The 21,125-nt window shown below is 41.9% G+C and overlaps 1 protein-coding gene across 8 annotated transcripts in view; it reads left to right on the forward strand.

Annotated features, from left to right (window-relative positions):
- Positions 1-18,399, forward strand: part of LOC138753536 (uncharacterized) — a 107,644-nt gene extending 89,245 nt beyond the window's left edge. For 5 of the 8 annotated variants that reach the window (XM_069916674.1, XM_069916671.1, XM_069916670.1 and 2 more), the window contains 5 exons: positions 114-175; positions 6,132-6,189; positions 14,015-14,048; positions 15,556-15,660; positions 18,031-18,399. In XM_069916674.1, coding sequence (XP_069772775.1) covers positions 114-175; positions 6,132-6,189; positions 14,015-14,048; positions 15,556-15,660; positions 18,031-18,089 — 318 coding nt within the window. In that variant the 3' untranslated portion in view covers positions 18,090-18,399. Of the gene's footprint in view, positions 1-113; positions 176-6,131; positions 6,190-14,014; positions 14,056-15,555; positions 15,661-18,030 lie in introns of all 8 variants that reach the window. The other 3 variants (XR_011351230.1, XM_069916675.1, XM_069916673.1) reach the window with 3 other exon arrangements.
- Positions 18,400-21,125: the final 2,726 nt, after the last annotated feature.

Raw genomic sequence — 21,125 nt, forward strand, 5'->3', positions numbered from 1 at the left:
GTTAATGATACTGTACTTTATGGATGTTCATTGGAGCTTTGTGCAAAGTACAGTTTTATTTTCATGGTATTGTTGGAATAATGTCACACAACAAAAGTATTCTTTTTTGGCAGGTCTGGAACCCAAAGAGGTTATCTATGAAACAGGATTCCTCCAGTACTTTAGAGTGTTCACAGTAAGTACCTATGTGAGCATTAATATCTATCACCGAATGGATATAATTACAAATATAAGTATAGGTACTTACATTTATATTACATGTATATTGGGTGTGATAGTACAGATCTATCACCAATGTATATAGTTACAGTATCTAGACTGTGCTTACAGCGATTGGCTGAGAGCTTAGCCACGCCTACTGTCTGGGCCTTAAAGGGTTGTGTCCCTAGCCAGGTCAGATCATTCCGGACTGGTCGGCCACCTGTGAAGAGCTCCTGTCTTTTGCTAATAAAAGCCTTGGTTTGGATCAACAAGTCTTTGATTCTTTCGACGAGCTGTACATTGGGTTAGCCTAGCAGTTAGCTTAATGCTATTACAGCAGTTTCGATGTGGGTTCAAATCGGTAATTATCCCGGGGCCTGCTTAAGCTTCCTCCAGGTGCTCTGGTTTCCACCCACACTTCAAAACATGCAGGGATTGTAGATTAATTAGTACATTTGGTAGGGAAGGGGAATGGGCTCGTGGGCCGGAAGCAGCTGTTACCATGCAGTACGTTTGTATGCATTAAATGAATACTTTGCATTGGCACTTATCAAAAAGGAGGCCATAGAAGATGGTGAGAGCAGTGGGGAGAATGCCTATCTTTTAGGGTTTTTTGAGATCAAGAAGAGGCAGTGCTGAGTCTTTTGAAGAACATTAAGATGGTTTATTCCCGAGGAGTTGGTGGGATATGTCCCAGGCTATTGAAAGTAGCAAGTGCAGAGATTGGACATTGCTGTTGTGACTCCTCTTTGGTGATGTGTATAAATGATTTGGATGAGGATGTAGGCACGTGGGTTAGTAAGTTTGTAGAAGATACAAATATTTCCAGAATTGAGGATAGTGTAGAGGGTTGTTAAAGAATACAGCAGGATACAGATCAGTTATAGATATGTGAAACTGTTGGAATTTGGGAGGTTAATTATGATGGGAGAGTATAAAGTTAGTGGCAGGATTCTTAACAGCTTTGAAATGCAAAGGTTTAGGTCCTTAAAATAGCCATGCACATGGATAGATAAATAAGTGATATGACATGCTTGCCTTCACTGAGTAAAGTGTAAGAAAGTCATGTTACAGCTATATAAAAATTCAATTTGGTTAGGACACAGTTGGAATGCAATTCTGGCTGGCCCATTACAGTAAGAATGTGGAGTGTTTCGAAGGGGTATAGAAGAGGTTTACCAAGATGTTTCCTGGATTACAGGGTAAGAGCTGGGAGGAGAAGTTGGGAAAACTTGGGTTGTTTTCTCCAAGAGTCAGAGCCGAGGGGAGACCTGATAGAAGTTATAAAATTATCATTAGGGTGGACGATTGGAATCTTTTTTTCACCGTTGAATGATGGAGAACGTGTTTTGAAGATGGAGGGGTTGGGTGGATTTTAAAAGATGTGCAATGCAAGATTTTTTAAAAAGAGAGTGTTGGATGCCTGGAACAGGCTGCTAGGGTAGTGGTAGACGGAGATAATGATGGTAATGAATAGGGAGGGAATAGATGGATGTGTATCAGACACAAGAGACTTGGCATCATGTTCGACGCGGACTTTATTGGCTGAAGGGCCTGTTCCTGCGCTGTTCTATGTTTATACTGTAAATAGAGTAAGTGCCACAACTAAAAACAACCTCATTCAATGTTCTGTCAGGTTTGGCAATCTATTTCAGTGAATTTTCTCCAGCAGCTTTTCAGTTTTCATTGTGGCCTTCTGTTTTTAAGTGGATACGATTTAGAGCCAGAGTAACGATGACTTAAGCAAGATTACTGTAGCTTTTGTAAAAGCTCTGATAACCTGACCATGAAGCATAAAAATAGCTCATTTCATTAATCTTTGATGTTTTAGTCCTATTGGAACATTCATGCATTCAAAATTACAAGATTTCGATGCATTAAGTGTAAGCAAAGCTGAGACGGACTTTTGGATTTTGGATTGCAGGTCATGGGGATTGGGCCAGATTGTGGAATTGAGGCCAAAAACTAGAGTAACCATGAAATATTTGAACAGTAGGGCAGGATGAAGAAGCTGTATCGTCTCAACTAATTCCTTTATATTAATGTGTTTAATGAATCAATGATAAACTTTATTTCATAAAATTGTTTCAAGAATAGCATATTTGTTTCAGTATGTAACATTTAAATACCTTTGTTCATATGATTGTTCAACATATTGAGGACAGGGTGTGTTTCGGTACCATATTGAATGTCACCAGTATGAAAGTTGAAGTTCAAAAATACAGTTAATTGTTCTTTGAATATATAAGACAGAATATATTGCTCTTAGCTTTTTGAACCTTCTGTCAATATTCATCTTTCAAAAAAAAGGACAATTAAATTTATTTACTTTTAATGCTGGTTATCAGCAAGCAGCTTTATCTTGTAACATCAGATTGGTCGCACTGAACTGTTGCCCTCCTTGCATGGCCATAGTCCCATAACGAATCCTGCGAGGAGCTGGAGGAGTCAGTAGTGTCTGAGTAATGGAGTTCTATATAAGTCAAAGGAATATCGAGGGGGGGGGGGGGCAGGTGACTGTACCAAGAAACAGAATTAATGCTGTGTGTTGGTAACAGTTATTACAAATGTTATACTTACAAAACTTGTGTTTTCATACTGCATTTCATGTCCTTTTAAATGTTATAAAGCACTTTGAAGCCAAAAGAAATGACAGTGCTGGTTCGACTGTCCAGTCTTAATGCCAGTGGCTCCGTATAGGCTTTAAATGGCCTGTTGAAAAAGCTGCTGATGTTTGTAAAGACCTGCAACTGCATGGTTTGTGCCCCATAATGATGGCGCCTGTGCTCAGCATTGGCCATGAGTGGTTGCAGACTCAGGTGAGCAGTGGACCGGCGCAGGGCACCAGAAATGAACAGAACACCACCCCCCCCCCACCACCAAGAAAGAAAAGCAGAGAAGATGCCCTGAAAGGACAGTGACCACAGCAACAACCAGCAAGGGGCTCAGTGAGCAATTTGCAGTTGGGGGACCCATGTGGGCTGCTGGAGCTTGGCTCATGGGAACCAGGTATCAGAGCTGGGATTAGAAAGGGCAAGATGGGGACCCAAAGGGCCTCGGGCGCTGAAGGCTTCCTGATGGTGTCAGAGGTTTGGACCTGGAGCTTGGTTTGAACTGGAGTCTTTGCGGCTGCAGAGGCAGTGGGATTGCTGAAGTGGAATTCACGGGTACTCACAAACTCTGAATGGCTCCCCTTTCTGCTAATGTTAGGGGCATTAGGCTCACAGCAACTCTTTCTTTGTTTTACAGCAGGAAAAATTTAAAGTAGATCATGAGTGCTACATTTTTAATGTATTATGTCACAATAATTGGAAACTTGAACCAATGACCCTGATCACAAGGTCATAAGATAAAGGAACAGAAGTCTGCTCCACCATTCCATCATGAGCTAAACCATTCTCACATCTAGTTCCAATTTCCAGCCTTTTCACCATATTCCTTGATACCCTGACAAATTAGATACCTATCAATCTCCTGTATGTGGCAACGAGTTCCACAAATCCACGACCTTCTAGCTAAAGAAATTTCTCCTCACCTCTGTTTTAAATGGATGTCCTCTAATTCTAAGACTGTGCCCTCTTGTCCTGGACTCACCCACCAAGAGAAATATCATATTCACATCTACTCTGTCCAATCCTTTCAGCATCCAAATGTTTCTATGAGATCCCCTCTCATTCTTCTACACTCCAATGAATATAGTCAAAGAGTTGATAAACGCTCCAGGAATCATCCTTGTAAATCTTCTCTGAACACTTTCCAACATCAGTACATCACTTCTCAGATAAGGGGCCCAAAAGTGCACACAGTACTCCAAGTGAGGTCTCACCAGTGCCCATAGAGCCTCATCAACATCTCTTTACTCATTTTTTGAATATTTATGATTTTCCAAACTTAAACTCAAACAATAATCAGTATTGACAATTCACAATTATCAATTTTATACAACGTTTTCTGCAGAGTTCAAGCTCTTTCCATCCCCCTCCTCCCCCTCCGCAATGATACACAACATTGAAGACACTCACAACAAAGGTGTGAAACATATAATCAAGGTTTTATGCATTTGTCAAGGCATGGAGGCCAGAGCTCAGGCTGCTATCTTTACTTGACTTTACCTGGTTGGGATGGGATGGATTCCACCCCCCCCCCCCAATTTGATTAAGGGATAGACAGGGAAGGTAGGGTTGCGAGATGGCCCATACTATAGTCGTGCTCCTATAGAATTTGAGTAGGGTTGCCAAATTCTTTTTAAAAGTGTCGTAGATTTCTCTTAAGTTGTAAGTAATTTTCTCCAGGCTTTGCATTTCCATTTTCCAGTGCGCAATGCTCAGGCAAGAGTTGGATTTCCAGGTAACCACTATGCACTTCCTGGCCACTGCCAATGCGACCATTACGAATTGGATTTGGAATATGGACAGATTCATTGCAAGTTTTGTGTCCATTATGTTTCCCAACAACTCTGGATCCTGCGGGAATTCTTTGCCTATAATTTTTCCTAGGACTTAACCTAGTTCCACACAAAAGGGCCTCACCTTGGTACGTCCAGGTTGCATGCACAAACGTTTCTATCTCGATGCCATATCTGAAGCATTGGTCTGATAATTCTGGTTAGATCTGTTCAATTTTTGCAGCGTTAGTACAGCAGGAGCAGAAAGTTGTATTGCGCGAGCCTGTACCGTGCATTAATGATTCCAGTCATGCTGGTCCGACACAGACCAGCACCCCACATCAATCATTATTCCTAAGTCTGACTCCCACCTCTGCCTTGATTTGTGAAGGCCAGGTTTGGGTCCTTACACTTTGAGCAAGAAATACATTGTCAAGATGTATTCCCCCTTCGAATCGTGGTTTCTATGTCACTGCACTCTGGTCAGGCCATAGTTGGACTTGATTTGTCCTGCAGAAAAGATCTTATCTGAAGGTAGCAGTGGAACGTCTTATTTGATAAATCATACTTAGATCAGATCTGAGTTGTTCAAATGACATTAGCTCCCCCTGCTCATAACAGTGCTACACACCTGACGCCATTATGACGCATAAGAAGCTCCAATGCCAATTTATGGCTCATAGTCTGTGGTGAAGATTGAGGCATAACTACCAGGACTAACTCCTAGTTAGTATGAGTTTTCAAAATGGGTGGCACATGACTTTAAACAACTGTTCTCCAAGGAAATGTTAGGACTTCTCAGCTATGAACAGTTGATGACTTGAAAAGTAGATTCAGTTTCTCTTTTGGAAGGAGAAACTCAGCAGGTCAAACAGTGTTCATTTTAAAGAGAGGTAAAATGGAGAGGAAGTTAGTATAAACTGGAGAAGTCATTAAAGCTATCCAGTTGAAGAGTGCCCAGATGGAAAATCAAAGTAACCTACTCTTCATTCTTCCTCCCCCCCACCCCCATTTCCTTTTCCCTTAGCTCTCCAGTCCCTTTCCCTCTCTACTCAAAAAACCATCCCACCTCCCCCTGCTTGCTCCTGTGCCCTCCATCCCTAATCCACTTATTACCTGCTGCCTTTGGGACCTTGCTCCTCCCCCAACATTTTGTTCTGGTGCCTGCCGACATTTTTTCCATACCTTGATGAAGGGCTCAAGCCTGAAACATTAGTTATGTATCTTTTTAATATAAAGTATACTGTTGGACCAGCTCAGTTTTTCATTTCACAATTGCTACTTGGACCTGCTTTGTATCTGAAACTTCTTCTGTTTTTATAAGATGCATTTACTCTGATAAGAGGTGTAAATCATTTGGTTAGGTGAGTCTGTACGACTGAAAATTTTACCAAGCTAATTTAATGTCATTAAATAGGATAATGTAAATATTTTATCCATGAAAATCAAATTTTTTTATTGAGCAACTTGATTCACTTATTCTTTAAAGTAATAATTGCCTGATAATACATTTTAATGTGTATGCCTTAATTTGTTTTTTTTTCAGGTATGGTGGAGAAAGTCCCTCAATGCTGACAATATTTCTGAAGAAATTAGGATGTGAGGTAATCATATGACAAATATTGCTGAAAGAAAGTATTATTAACAGAAGAGTTTTGTATTATTTTAAGCTATCTTTAGATTAAAGTTAAGGTCAAGTATTCCAATGGGGTGATACAGCACAGTATGTGAAAATGAATAGTTGAGTTACCCGAGATGTTTTAAACAATATTATTCTCTTGACCACTGTCATTGCCACATTTTAGTTCTGGGAAACAAGTGTGCAAGTTGCCTGTGGAGTTTGAATGTGACATCAATGATGAGAGGTCAAAAGCAATTCCTTGTTTGTGAATGGCTATGGACATTTTGATGACATTTTGATACACAAGGTTAAATGTAAGTGTAACTCCTTTCATATTTATAGAACTTGAATCAGAAAATATAAATATGAACCATGTTTTGTGTCATCCAAATAATGAAGTAATATGAGGTAGGGTTTTCTTGCAAATGTCCTTTGTATCAAGAGCTGCTCTTCCCACTGACAAATCCTTCCATCCATTCTGCAGTTGTAACCTGATCTAGCTTGACTGAGGGGACTTGCACGACAAGACAATTGCTGAACCAACTTGTTAATTCTAGTCAATTTGGTGACACTCTGTAGGTCATTTGCAGTCTTAAATTATATGTACATTGATGGAGTGATTATTAGACACAAGTTGTTGACGTTAAGTAGTTTATATTGTTGGAGTCATAGAATTATGGACTTCAGCAGGCATTGAAGTTGGTCTTATTTGGCTGCATTCAGCACATATTCCTTTCAACCTACAATTGTTCCAGCTTCTACCAGTTCCTCTGTGTGAAGAAGGAGGCCCTCAGGCCCCTTTCGTATCTTTTCCTTATCACCTTAAATCTATGACCTTTTTTTTAGGTTCACCTATTCTGGGGGATATCGATGGCCCTCATGATTTTAAAATCCTGTTAGGTCTTCTCTTACTCTACTACACTCCAGGGAGAAAAGTCTCAGCTTCTCCAGCCTTTCCTTATAATTCCTTATAATTCAAGCACTCCGGTCGCAGCAACGTACTTGTGAATCTTTCTTTTAGGTGTATGATCTAAACTGTATACAATACACAAAAATTCTACAGATGCTGTAGATTGTAGTAAAAACACAAAAATGCTGGAGGATCAACAGGTCTCGCATCGTCTAGAAGCGGTAAAGATACACCACCAACATTTCGGGCCTGAATCATTCTTCAGAATATGAGCAAAAATCAGGCAGGTGCCAGTATAACAGGGCTGGGGAGTGTTAGGTCTGCTTTGTTCGAGAATGAGTGAGTCAGACACCAGACTGAGTCGAAATCAAGGTTCTTTATTACCGGATTGTAACACTTGCAACTAACAGTGTTAGTTGGAGAAGGCGCATTCTTTTGATATCAGCAAGTGGTGTTTTTTTTATACCCCAGGACAAACACTTAGTAAATTATCATACCATTACACTGTCCAAGCCGAGATAGGTGCAGCCGAGATAGGTAAACTGGTTGACCGTTTTGAGTTTTGTGTGCTCAATGGAGATGTGGGGGGGCTGGTAGTCATGGTGGGGAGCTGGCTGATGGAGGACCTCAGTTTTCTTCAGGCTGACTTCCAGGCCAAACATTTTGGCAGTTTCCGCAAAACAGGACGTCAAGCGCTGAAGAGCTGGCTCTGAATGGACAACTAAAGTGGCATCGTCTGCAAAGAGTAGTTCACGGACAGGTTTCTCTTGTGTCTTGGTGTGAGCTTGCAGGCGCCTCAGATTGAAGAGACTGCCATCCGTGCGGTACCGGATGTAAACAGCGTCTTCATTGTTGAGGTCTTTAATGGCTTGTTTCAGCATCATGCTGAAGAAGATTGAAAAGAGGGTTGGTGCGAGAACACAGCCTTGCTTCACGCCATTGTTAATGGAGAAGGGTTCAGAGAGCTCATTGCTGTATCTGACCCGACCTTGTTGGTTTTCGTGCAGTTGGATAACCATGTTGAGGAACTTTGGGGGGCATCCGATGCGCTCTAGTATTTGCTAAAGCCCTTTCCTGCTCACGGTGTCGAAGGCTTTGGTGAGGTCAACAAAGGTGATGTAGAGTCATTTGTTTTGTTCTCTGCACTTTTCTTGGAGCTGTCTGAGGGCAAAGACCATGTCAGTAGTTCCTCTGTTTGCGCGAAAGCCACACTGTGATTCTGGGAGAATATTCTCGGTGACACTAGGAATTATTCTATTTAGGAGAATCCTAGCGAAGATTTTGCCTGCAATGGAGAGCAGCGTGATTCCCCTGTAGTTTGAGCAGTTTACCTATCTCGGCTGCACCATTTCATCAGATGCAAGGATCGACAACGAGATAGACAACAGACTCGCCAAGGCAAATAGCGCCTTTGGAAGACTACACAAAAGAGTCTGGAAAAACAACCAACTGAAAAACCTCACAAAGATAAGCGTATACAGAGCCGTTGTCATACCCACATCCTGTTCGGCCCCGAATCATGGGTCCTCTACCGGCATCACCTACGGCTCCTAGAATGCTTCCACCAGCGTTGTCTCCGCTCCATCCTCAACATTCATTGGAGCGCTTTCATTCCTAACGTCGAAGTACTCGAGATGGCAGAGGTCGACAGCATCGAGTCCACGCTGCTGAAGATCCAGCTGCGCTGGATGGGTCACGTCTCCAGAATGGAGGACCATCGCTTTCCCAAGATCGTGTTATATGGCGAGCTCTCCACTGGCTACCGTGACAGAGGTGCACCAAAGAAAAGGTACAAGGACTGCCTAAAGAAATCTCTTGGTGCCTGCCACATTGACCACCGCCAGTGGGCTGATATCGCCTCAAACCGTGCATCTTGGCGCCTCACAGTTCGGCGGGCAGCAACCTCCTTTGAAGAAGACCGCAGAGCCCACCTCACTGACAAAAGGCAAAGGAGGAAAAACCCAACACCCAACCCCAACCAACCAATTTTCCCCTGCAACCACTGCAACCGTGTCTGCCTGTCCCGCATCGGACTTGTCAGCCACAAACGAGCCTGCAGCTGACGTGGACATTTACCCCTTCCATAAATCTTCATCCGCGAAGCCAAGCCAAAGAGAAGAGACACTGTCCAATGAATAAGCTGTTGCTACCCTTCACTGTTAGTCTGCTGCTCATCAGATTGTTAGTGCCAAACTTATCTTGAGCGTACAAGGTCACACCATCCTGTTACTCCTTAGTACTGGGTGACTCCTTCTCCAGTCCCATCTCATGATGTTTTTACCTTACAATCCCTCCTTTGTCCTCTTTAGAGGACAATCTTGCCCTGACTATGCTACCACCGCGTTACATTAGTTCGCCTATTATTGCCAAGCTCTATACGGGTTCTGTTCACGGGGTTTTTTCGGCTGGTGGGCGAGGGCTCCCCCAACGCTCTTTAGCGTTTACCCCCCATCCATTTCCCCGATCCCATTGCCCGTTTACAAGTTTCCTCCCCGTTTTCCCCCAAGCAAATAACTGGCTATCCCTTCTAAGCATTTGTAATTAGTTAAGATAAAAGTTAACATTTGTGCTACAATCTATTTTATAATCCCTCCTCCCCGTCACATTCTCCATCAGACTTCGGATCGAGCTCAGCATTTTTTGACGCCTCCTGTGACGTGAGATAGTCCCGCTCCGTAGCTTGTAGAGCTTGATATTTTGGAGGCAGCTCATCGCGGTTGGCAAAGGCTCTCTCATTGGTCCTCGTGACCAGCGTTCGAATGCATGGAATACAACAACAGCCACAAGTGATAAAAATGGATACAGAAATGAACAATCCTAGGAAAAGTTGTCCCAACATTGTGCCCCATTTCCCAAACACTCCATGTAACCAGGACAAAATAGGGTTAGAGACTCCAGATTGGGCTTTTAATTCCTTTGCCAATGCCTTAAGTTTTGTCAGCCCCTTAGTGAGTGACCCATCTGGCCCTGTGTTATTAGAGATAGAAGTGCAGCATAGATCGAACTGGAAGGTGCTATCCTTGTCTTTATCTATCTTCAGAATAACTTTGGCCCCGCATGGATCCGAACTACTCTGTTGGCTTGTTTGGCAACCCATCAGCAGGAATGCCCATAGGGCCCTTGGCATTGTCCACATGAGTCTCATCATATTTTCCAATACTCGCTACTTGTTGTTTTGCCTTGGAGCAAAAGGCAAAATGATGCCAATTATTAACCCCTGGTTTGTCAATTCTTACCGACCTATCTGTCATGGCGGTAACAGTGTATGGTCCAGTCCATCTAATTTCAGTCCAATGTACCTTCCCTGGTTTACGGATATACACCAGGTCTCCCTCCTTCACTGGAAGTCCTTCAGTGTCCGGGTTCTCCTTATTTGCATTCGCCACCTGTTGTGAAACTAAAGCAACCCTATTACCCAGCATCTGCATATAATGGTCCAGTTCCACTTCCCTTTCTTCCCAATTCTTTACCCAGGCTGGATCAGTCTTTGGACCGGGCATGGGTCGACCCGTTAGAATCTCGTGTGGTGACAGGAAGGTATCTTTGGCCTTCTCTTGTCGCATAGACATCAGTTCTAATGGCAATGCCTTGACCCAATTCAACCTGGTCCCACCCAAAACCTTTCCTAATTTGGATTTTTATCGTCCTGTTTGCCCTTACTACTAGCCCATGGCTCGCAGGTCTATAGACACTACCGAAACGATGTTTGATCCCTAAGTATTCTTCAACCTGTTGGATCAGCTCATTCTTAAAGTGGGACCCATTATCAGAGCATATTCTGCTGGGGACCCCGTAGCGGGGTATCAAATCTCGCGTCAGCCAGCCTATTACACTATCCGCCTCCACCCACCGTGAGAACCTATCTACCGCCACTAAGAGATATCGGTATCCTTCCTTAGTCAGTACCCATATCTGTATAGTCAATATAGATCTCTTTCCATGGGGCTGTCGGTACTGGAAATCGTAAAAGCGGGTGGGGTAAGGTGATCCTTTGGTTATGCCCATTGCAGATAGCATATTCAGCTCTAAAGTTGTCAATGTGCTCGCGTAAATGGGGATTCCACCAATGTTGTTTAAGCATATTATAAGTTTTGGTGGCGCTAATGTGAGTCAGCCCATGTGCTTCTTCAAATAAGAGCGGAAGTAATTGGTGGGGGGCAACTATCGTACCTATCGGGGAGCGCCAGACATGTACTGTCCGATTGTCATAGATGATCTCCTGTCGTGTAGCACCGCATTTCATCCATTCCTCTTTCTCAGTTGGGCTAGCTTTTTCCTGTATTTCTATCAGGTGTTCAATATTTGGTGGGGGTCCCTCTCCCTCCTTCTCCTTTTGGTCACTCAACTTACTACTATTTTCTCTTCTCTCTAATTCCTCTTTTTTGCCATGGGACTTCAGAATCATCCCCTGTATAGGTTCTTGATATCCAATAACCTGTTTGGCTGCTCTGTCAGCTGCCGTGTTTCCTTTCCCTTCCTTTGTGTTTTGTAGGGAATGGCCTGCCACCTTAATTAGGCTTAGAGGCCGGGGAAGCATGACTGCCCTGACAAGTCTCCGTAAAACCAGATCATGTCGGAGAGATTTATTGTCAGAGTACATACATGACATCACATACATCCAGAGACTGTGAGAGAGAGCGATAGAGAGAGAGAGAGAGAGAGAGCATAGTGAGAGAAAGAGATAGAGAGGCAGATACACAGAGCACAAGAGATAGAGAGAGAAAATGCCTTGCACTGGCCCCACTGGGAGAAAAGTCTTCAGATTAACACTTCCGTTTCATGGTTACATCTTTAAAAGGTTCTCATCCTGTGATCACTGGTCTGGATCAGATTGGGTCTCCCACCACTGGGAACCACCACTCCTTCCTTCCCTCCCACCTCGAGTGAGCTACACGTCAGCCCACAACGTCTGCCCTGATCCCACAATAGTGGGGGTGCGGGAAAGAGGGAGGGAGAGAGGATAAAACAGGATCCCATTTGATGCGGAGTTGTAATTGTGGGCACAAAATTAAAACCAAATTGTATTTCTCTGCCCTGCCCCACCTGGGGATTTCACCGCCACAGATTGGGATTGGGAGGGGGAGTGGGTGAGAGAGGAGGGGGGGGGGAGAAGAGAGAGAGGGGGAGAGAAGAGAGAGGGGGGAGGGGGAAAGGAGGGAGGGAGAGAGCAAACCCGGACACTTCGTGGCTGGAAACTGGAAACAGGCACTTTTCCTTTCCCTTCTGTGTTTTGTTTCTTCCAACTTATCTAAGACCCTACGCTTTAGAATTTTGTTTCCCTCACCTGTCAGGAACATCTCGGCGCTCCCGGGTAACCACCCCATCTTCCTCCAGCGATTTACACATTTTCGGAGAATTCTTTGTTTCTCCAATGCCTCTTTACTGGTATTTCGCTTTTCTAATTCCTGATTAATTTCCCTAATAACTTGGTCAAAGGTCTTAGTAGGCAACTGTGCAGCCATTGCTGCGGGGTCGCTTCCTAATGCCTCTCTTAATTTAGGTTCTTGTCCGTTTAGAGGATCTATGTTAACAAAAATCGCCTTTAAAAATGTCTCCTTGCAGGCCGGATGACAAAAATTTTTTAGTGAAACAGTCTCCAAGTCTGGTCCTCCGGTGGACCTCAGACTGTCCTGTATACTCTGATTGCTCGTCTTCCACTCTCTGTTTTCCCAAAGAGGTCTGAAAGTTAGGTTACAACTAGGAAACCAAGTTTTTGGGCTATATTTTTGCCCAGTTTCCCTGTACCAATCTATGAATTTACGTAACTTTATCTCCTTGGTGATGCTGGGAATACCTTCATTTAACTTGTCAAAAATATTTCAAATAAACCGTGTGTCTTTTAAGATTCTGTCAACTTTTTCATTGATATCTCCTACCTGATCCGGACACAGCTTTTGCAGTCTTTGGTCGTCGCCCTGGTTCACCAGGCAGGCATCTCTGAGAACTCTTTTTGTCATCTCGAGGTCTCTAATGTCCGCTGTGGTATTCCACCACGGCGAATTTGGGAAATAAATTCTTAAGTTTTCAAGTGTACAGACATTATCATACCTACCGGAAATTTATAAGCGAGTCTTATACAATTGAGACCAATAAGCCTGAACCTTCGTTTTCTTTCAAAGGCCAACCTTCACGTGAGAGATTTCTCCTCTTAATAACCGGTTTAGGGCAGAAAACTCAGGTCCCCAATTGTTCTTAGACCACCTTCTCACTCTATTTGACTTTGCAACGTTACAATAAAGACTTTTTAAACTCTAGTAGTTTGTCGGCGAAGCACTTATCAAATGTCACTAAAACACCTTAAGGACTTTTATAGTTTTGTCTGTAAACACTTACGTGTTACAATCCTGGCAGGTGATGACCTTCAATTATGATCGTCTAATTGGTCCGATCTCCAGTTCTTACTGACAATCATAAAGATTTTAAGAGAGAGAATTTTGTTAAAACAGGCTTCTCTGGACCTTTTTGTCAGCCGGCTGAGATGATTGTCAAGAAAAACAGAAACTGTCGTCTAGTGTCCACTCACCCATCACGTCGGGGTCACCAAATTGTTAGGTCTGCTTTGTTCGAGAATGAGTGAGTCAGACACCAGACTGAGTCGAAATCAAGGTTCTTTATTACCGGATTGTAACACTTGCAACTAACAGTGTTAGTTGGAGAAGGCGCATTCTAACGATATCAGCAAGTGGTGTTTTTTTTTATACCCCAGGACACGCACTTAGTAAATTATCATACCATTACACTGTCCAATGAATAAGCTGTTGCTACCCTTCACTGTTAGTCTGCTGCTCATCAGCTTGTTAGTGCCAAACTTGAGCATACAAGGTCACACCATCCTGTTACTTCTTAGTACTGGGTGACTCCTTCTCCAGTCCCATCTCATGATGTTTTTACCTTACAGGAGAAAGGAAGAAAAGGCAGTGGGAGGAGCACAGGCAAGTGGTAGGAGCAAAGGTGTGAATTGATTGAGGGAGGGGGTGGCTTTGTGAATGCAGAGCTGGAGGAAAGGAGACAGTGGGATAGGAGAAGGATAGAGGTTAACTGAAATGAGAGAAGTTGATGTTAAAGCCAGCCAGTTGGAAGGTGCACAGACTGAATACAAGGTGTTATTCCTCCAATTTGCAGGTGGTCTCAGTCTGGCAGTGCATGAGACCATGGACAAACATGTAAGTATGGGAATGGGGCAGGGAATTCTCCTTACCTTCCAACCAGATGGTATTAATGTCAGCTTCTCTAGTTTCCATTAGTCTCTCCCATTCCCCTATTTCTATTTCTCCTTTCCTCTAGTTCTCTCTCTCCTTTCCTCTAGCTCTGCATTCACAGAACCACCCCCTCCCCGACCCTCACCTTTTCTATCTTGTGTCCCATCCATATCCCATCAATGCCTTTTGCCTGTACATCTTCCTATGCCCTTTCACTACCGGCCTTTGTCCAGGCATCTGCCTGCTTTTTGCTCAAACCTTGAAGGGCTCAGGCCTGAAATGTTAGTTATATATCTTTACCTCCTCTGGATGATGGGTGAATGGCAGAGTTCCTTCAACATTTTTTTAATAATACTTCAACTGTAGTCTAGAAAATATTCTGTACAGTTGCATTGTGATCTCCCTGTTCTTGTACTCTGTCCTGATTGATGAAGGCAAATGCCTTCTTTTCCACCCTCTATGCTGAAAAATTCCCCAGGGGCCTCTCGTTCACTGTGCAAGATCTGCCCTGGTGTATCCAGCCAAAGAGCAACATCTCACTCTTGTCCAAGTTAAGTTCCATCAGCCATTTTGTCGCTCACTTCCCCAGGTTATCTCTATGAAGTTGTAATCTCAAGACAACCTCTTTGTCCACTACAACACCAGTCTCCTAACGACATTGTCATCCAAGTGGTTAATATACATGACAAACAACGATGGACTTGCACAGATCCCTGCAACAGACTACCAATCTCACAAACTATACTTCACCACCACCCTCTGTCTCCCACCATAGTGCTAAATTTGGATCTAATTGGCTGACTCACCTTGGATCCCATGAGACCTGACTTTCTTGTCCAGAATACCATGTCAAAGGTCTTGCTGAAGTCAAAATAGAAAATGTCTATCACCCTGCTCTCATCAATCTTTTGGCATTCTGCAAGAGGTGGCTACAGACACAGCAAACTTGGGTTTATCATCATCCTAGTGTTCTGATTCTCCAATTGTGCTTAAGAATTGAAGGGAGCTAATAGGCCATCAGTAGATTTTCAGTTGAATGTCAGTGGTCGGGAAGGTGAAAGCTGCAATGTTAGAGCACCTTGAAGAGAAGAAAGTCACGTTTAATTTTGATGGAGTAATTTCAGGATGTGATCTGTACAAGGGGGGGGGGCAGTGGGTTTTCTTGAGGCTTTTAATTTGGATTTTATTTCACAAAGTTTGGGTAAATATTCTGACATGGAATGAGACATTGTCATTGCAGATCGAAAGAGTGCAAATCTGTGGCACATGACGATGCACAGAACTGATGTAGCTGAAGGAAGCAAGTCAAACCTTTCCAGGTTTGTTGCTGACCATAGTACACAAGGTAAGATTTTGAAGGAGGAAGGTGAAGAGAGGTAAAATAGCTAAAGCGAGCATGTGAGGCCATGGGGTATGAATGTCAATGCCATGTGGCTGCACAGTTGAATAGCAGCAGCTTTTTGACTGCTGAGAGATGTGACAGATTTTTAGAGATTGAAGCATCACTGAGACCTAGCATTGAAGTGCAATCTATGTAGGATTTAATGTCAGGAGGATCTGCTGATGGAGTATCATGTTCAATTATAGTCCTTTATGAAAAAAGGAAGTAGTTGACACAGAGATGGAATTGAGAAGCAAGAACCCACCAATAATGGTGTGGACAGATGGCTGGATGTTGTTGAAAATGCTGGAAGAGGTCATTGCTTGGGAGAGACAGTGAATAGTCAATGACAGATTCTCTTGCCTTTGTTTCATCAGATGTGGAGACTTCATGTATTCCAAAGTAGAAGATCTACAAGGGTTGGGTCACCCCACATTGTTGCATTTGGTGGGAGGGAATCATGATTGGACTTTGATATAAGGAACCCCATGATAGATCTCCAAATGCAGGTACAGTGTGGCCAGGCATTTGTGAAGAGAGATGTGTTGATTTGGTTCACGTTGGTCAATCTATTATCAATTATGTCTTGACTTGATACTTTTATCTGAGGAACTTGTGAAGAGCATGTTGAAGTGGAAGTCACCCAAGCGGATCAAGAATGATGAGTTTGATAAACAACTCTGCTCTTTATTATTGCCAATGGAGTGATTTGTGTTGGTTTCACAATGGGAAGTAATTTCTGAGATATGTCGCAAACTCAACTGATATTTGAGCTGAGAACAAGCATATACAGGAATGTTAATTTTTTTTCCCTTTGTGAAATATCTGTGAGGCAGTAAATTAATTTCACTTTAGTAGGAAGTTAGTGTTGACCAAGAAACAGTCAAAATGTGTAATGGTCAAAAAGAAAACTGCTGGCTGTAAGACTCTATTTAATGCCAAGAATATTTTATAAGTTGCTGCACTTATTGCACCAATGTACAGAAAAGTTCATCTAATCTGAGGAACATGGATGAAAATGCAACTTAGTGGTAAGTCCGCACAAAAGTTGTGCCATTTTAAACAGTGAGGAATGTGGCACCTAGTTGTGCCTGATGAAACGTTATTATCACTGGTAGCAAATGTATTTCCACACATAATGTGCAGTCTCTCTCTGGTAAATGGGTTCTTTTTAAAATTTTTAAAAATTTTTCACACTATGAACCATATTAACCAAAATACACACAAACATTTCCCTCTTGAATATACACAGTGTCATTTTCTCCCCTTTTCCCTCCCATCCCCCTCCAAACCCATTAAACGTTCAGCATATACAATCCAATAAATCCATTAAACAATGTCATCACACAATGAAAATAAACAAGAAAATTGTGTCATCTACTTTTACACATTGGGTTCTTGAAGTCATACTGACTCGACTAAGTTGTCTCATAAACTACTGTATATTGAAAGATGGAAGCATTGCCAGACTGATGTTGAGTTAGGCAGCTGTTGAATTGGTGGTCAAACTAAACACCCTCAACATAAATACATCAGGGTCACCAATTCTAATTGTAAGTTTTTTTCTACATGAAATTAATTGTGTGTCTCAGCATTCATGGAACAACTGCTAATTGTAATGGATTTTTAGTGCTCAGTGCACGTTCATTGTTGAACCTGATCCTTCTGTGGTTTAGAGTGAAGCACCACTGCTGTAAGAATGTGTGTTCTCCATTAGCATTTCTGAAACCTGCATCTAGTGTTTATAATAATTTGAATGTAAATTATTAAAATACATTTGGGATTAGGAGGTGAAGTGAGTGCAAACAAAGCAGAAGCTGGCAGGAGGAAGGTAAGGATGTGTATGGACACTCATGCATGCAAACATTTCCCCACACACTCATCTACTCTCAGACATATTTACACTTACATGCACATGCTTAAACCTGCTGACAATTCCATATATACTCATTTATTTTTATACTTTTACATATTCACACTGACACTCAAATACACAATACAGCAGCACTCAGATTGTACACATACATACATGTTTCAGGATATTGCACAAAATTTTACATCAATCAGTAAAAAGCGTAATACATGAAATAATTATCTGGAATTTACAAACTTCACCTTTGATTCAATACCTTTGCAACATTAAGTTATAGTTTATTAAAATTTGATCTTGCCCAATGTTCCCAGAAGCTGCAGTCTTTACAGGATATTTTCGATTTGAACATCACATAAATTACAGCTTCTTCATCTCCAAACTTACATAATTTACCAAGACATCATTGCGCTGTTCAATTATTGAGTGCCGCCCTTTCTTTTATCCTCTAACCTTGCTCCCAGCACTACGCTCGACTTTTCAAGAACGCTGGCATAAACTTCACCGATCTTCCTTCCTTTGATGAGGAGAGACTGGCAAACCTCGGCATTCCTTTGGGCCCAAGGCTTCGCATTCTCCGTGAGGTCAGATGCACCACCTATGTGTAATCAGCTCTACAGTCAATTTTTGGAAATTTGTTTTTGTACAACAAACCTTGATCTTCCAAAGAGATCCACAAGATGCAGGGGAATGCTGTCATAAACATGAATTGACATTTTACACAAACTGTGCACAAAACAACTGTGCAAGTCTACCTCAAATGTTATAAAACCAACAATGGCTCCACTGTTTGCAGACCTTATGAACAGTCAAATAAATTTTATTCATCCTTCTCTTTTGAGTAATATCAAATCCCTTTCTCGCTCACCTGTATTCCAGGATAATCTGACCACAGAAGAATTTCACCCTGAAGCAACTTATGAGCAAATTCTTAGCTTTCTGCTCAAGATCATGCTCTTCGACAACATGGATGGTGAAAAATATATTGGCCTTTGAAATAATAAAGTACATTTTCAGGAAGTGACTGAATAGACCCTGGACATGCACAAATCAAGAGTAAGGACAAAGCATTATATAAAGGATAGATCAGGTTGAAAAATAAATTTCCCATTGCGTGAATGACAAGGAAATTAGAACAAATTTAATTCAAGGCAGAGATTGCAAAACATTTCTTCATGAAAATCTTTACAAAGGTGTTGCTCTATCAATTCAGTGTTCTAAATATAATTTGGGAAGAGAATGCCTGCTTTTGCCAACAAGAATCACTTAAAAACTTAAGAGAAATGCATTATTACAAGAGTTTTAAAATCAATAACATTGGAGCATCTTTGAATCTAACAGTGTGAAAGGCAAACAACTCAGCTGACTTTAAACAAAAATGGTAACTCTGTTTCATCTCACACACAATTGAACAAATAATTAATTTACAATAATATTGATTACGCATTGTGGTACTGCAATTATAATGGTTATGTACCCCTTAACCGAAATGCATGGGACCAGAAGTGTTTTGTATTTTGGAATACCATTTAAAAAGTTCACTCAGTCTTAAAGATGCATGCATTCACATTACAATACAATGATTTACATATGCACTAATTAACTAAAGTAGAAATATATTGAAAAATCTACACAATAATGCACTACTTACCTCCCGTTCTCCGATCAGTATTTCTGAACTCTATTACCTTATGGGACCACAGATGAAAAAATGTTTCAGAATTTGAATCATTTTGGGTTAGAGGTACTGTACCTTAGAATCCTATCCACAAAAATATACACTGAACCCATCAACTTAGAAAGATACAGTTCTTTATAAATTCAGCCTCATTGATGATGAGGAATAATTACTGGCGTATGATGAAACAAGATGATAACTATTTTAAACATTTATCTGCATTTAAATATTCATAAGGAGGTTAAGTATCAGTGTCATATCTCGGTCTCAGTGAACTCCATTAAACTGTGCTCAAGAAGTATACTTAATGCAATTTGCAACATCCTGACTGTGGTGAATGTGACAAACCCAATCACTGACTCAAAACTTCACCTTCAGATGTTCAGTTTTCCCTGAGCAGTGGTATCATTATCTCAGTAAATACCTACAGTGACCCTGCTGACATTCTTGTACCTACAGCTGGTGTCTAAATTTTTACAGCATCGTTTCACACATGTTAAAGTGGGAAATCAGGACAGATGTAGGTGCACAGCAGAACGGGATAAGTAATCTCTCTGAGGTGAGCAAAATCACAGCAAATGTGGTAAGAATATATGACAATATTTAGATAACCATATACCACTTACAGCACAGAACAGGCCAGTTCGGCCCTACTAGTCCATGCCGTAACAAATCCCCACCCTCCTCGTCCCACTGACCAGCACCCGGTCCATACCCCTCCAGTCCTCTCCTCTCCATGTAACTATCCAGTCTATCCTTAACTGTAACCAATGATCCCGCCTCAAACACGTCTTCCGGAAGCTCATTCCACATCCCTATCACCCTTTGCGTAAAGAAATTTCCCCTCATGTTCCCCTTATAATTTCCCCCTTCAATCTTAAACCATGCCCTCTAGTTTGAATCCCCCCCCACTCTTAATTGAAAAAGCCTATCCACATTTACTCTGTCTGTCCCTTTTAAAATCTTAAACACCTCTATCAAGTCCCCCCTCAATCTTCTACGCTCCAGAGAAAAAAGCCCTAGTCTGCACAACCTTTCACTGTAACTCCAACCTTGAAATCCTGTCAACATTCTCGTGAACCTTCTCTGCACTCTCTCTATTTTGTTTATATCTTTCCTATAATTTGGTGACCAAAACTGTACACAGTACTCCAAATTTGGCCTCACCAATGCCTTGTACAATTTCATAACCTCCTCACTCTTGAATTCAATACTCCGATTTATGAAGGCCAACATTCCAAATGCCTTCTTCACCACACCATCTACCTGAGTATCAGCCTTGAGGGTACTATTTACCATCACTCCTAAATCCCTTTGTTGCTCTGCACATTTCAATAGCCTACCATTTAATGCATAAGGACGTACAAATTTGACGCTGTCAGCAATTTTGCAACCTTGGCATTAACTGTTCTTCCTCACTTTACAGAGATCAGTGTAGGAACACAGACTAGAAAACTGACTGTAAACATTGTCACCTCAGCGTATGGCCTGCTTGTCAATTTTTTAAAAATCCATTCAACTGAATTAGCCATCACAATAATCTGTGTTAAGTTGGTTCACCTGCACTCTCACCATCTTTTGGTAACAGTGTTATTGAAGTAGTAGACTGTGGATTGAAGAATGAATGGACTTGATTGGTTCGTGTCAAATCAATAGCACCGGACCAACTTTTGCTTCAGAAGACACAGTCGTGATATTTAAAGTCCAGGAGCAAGACAAGTTTAAATCTCATGGCATTTGGAAAGGAAACCATGGAGACAAAATTATAACTTTTAGCTTTGTGTAATAAAACATAACCACAGAACCATTTTCCAAAAGTAAACATGCAATTTCAGCCTGGGACTAAAAATGTCACAGCAAAAACCAAGTCAACCATTAGGT

Source organism: Narcine bancroftii, chromosome 2, assembly GCF_036971445.1.
Source record: "Narcine bancroftii isolate sNarBan1 chromosome 2, sNarBan1.hap1, whole genome shotgun sequence".
Taxonomy (NCBI): Eukaryota; Metazoa; Chordata; class Chondrichthyes; order Torpediniformes; family Narcinidae; genus Narcine; species Narcine bancroftii.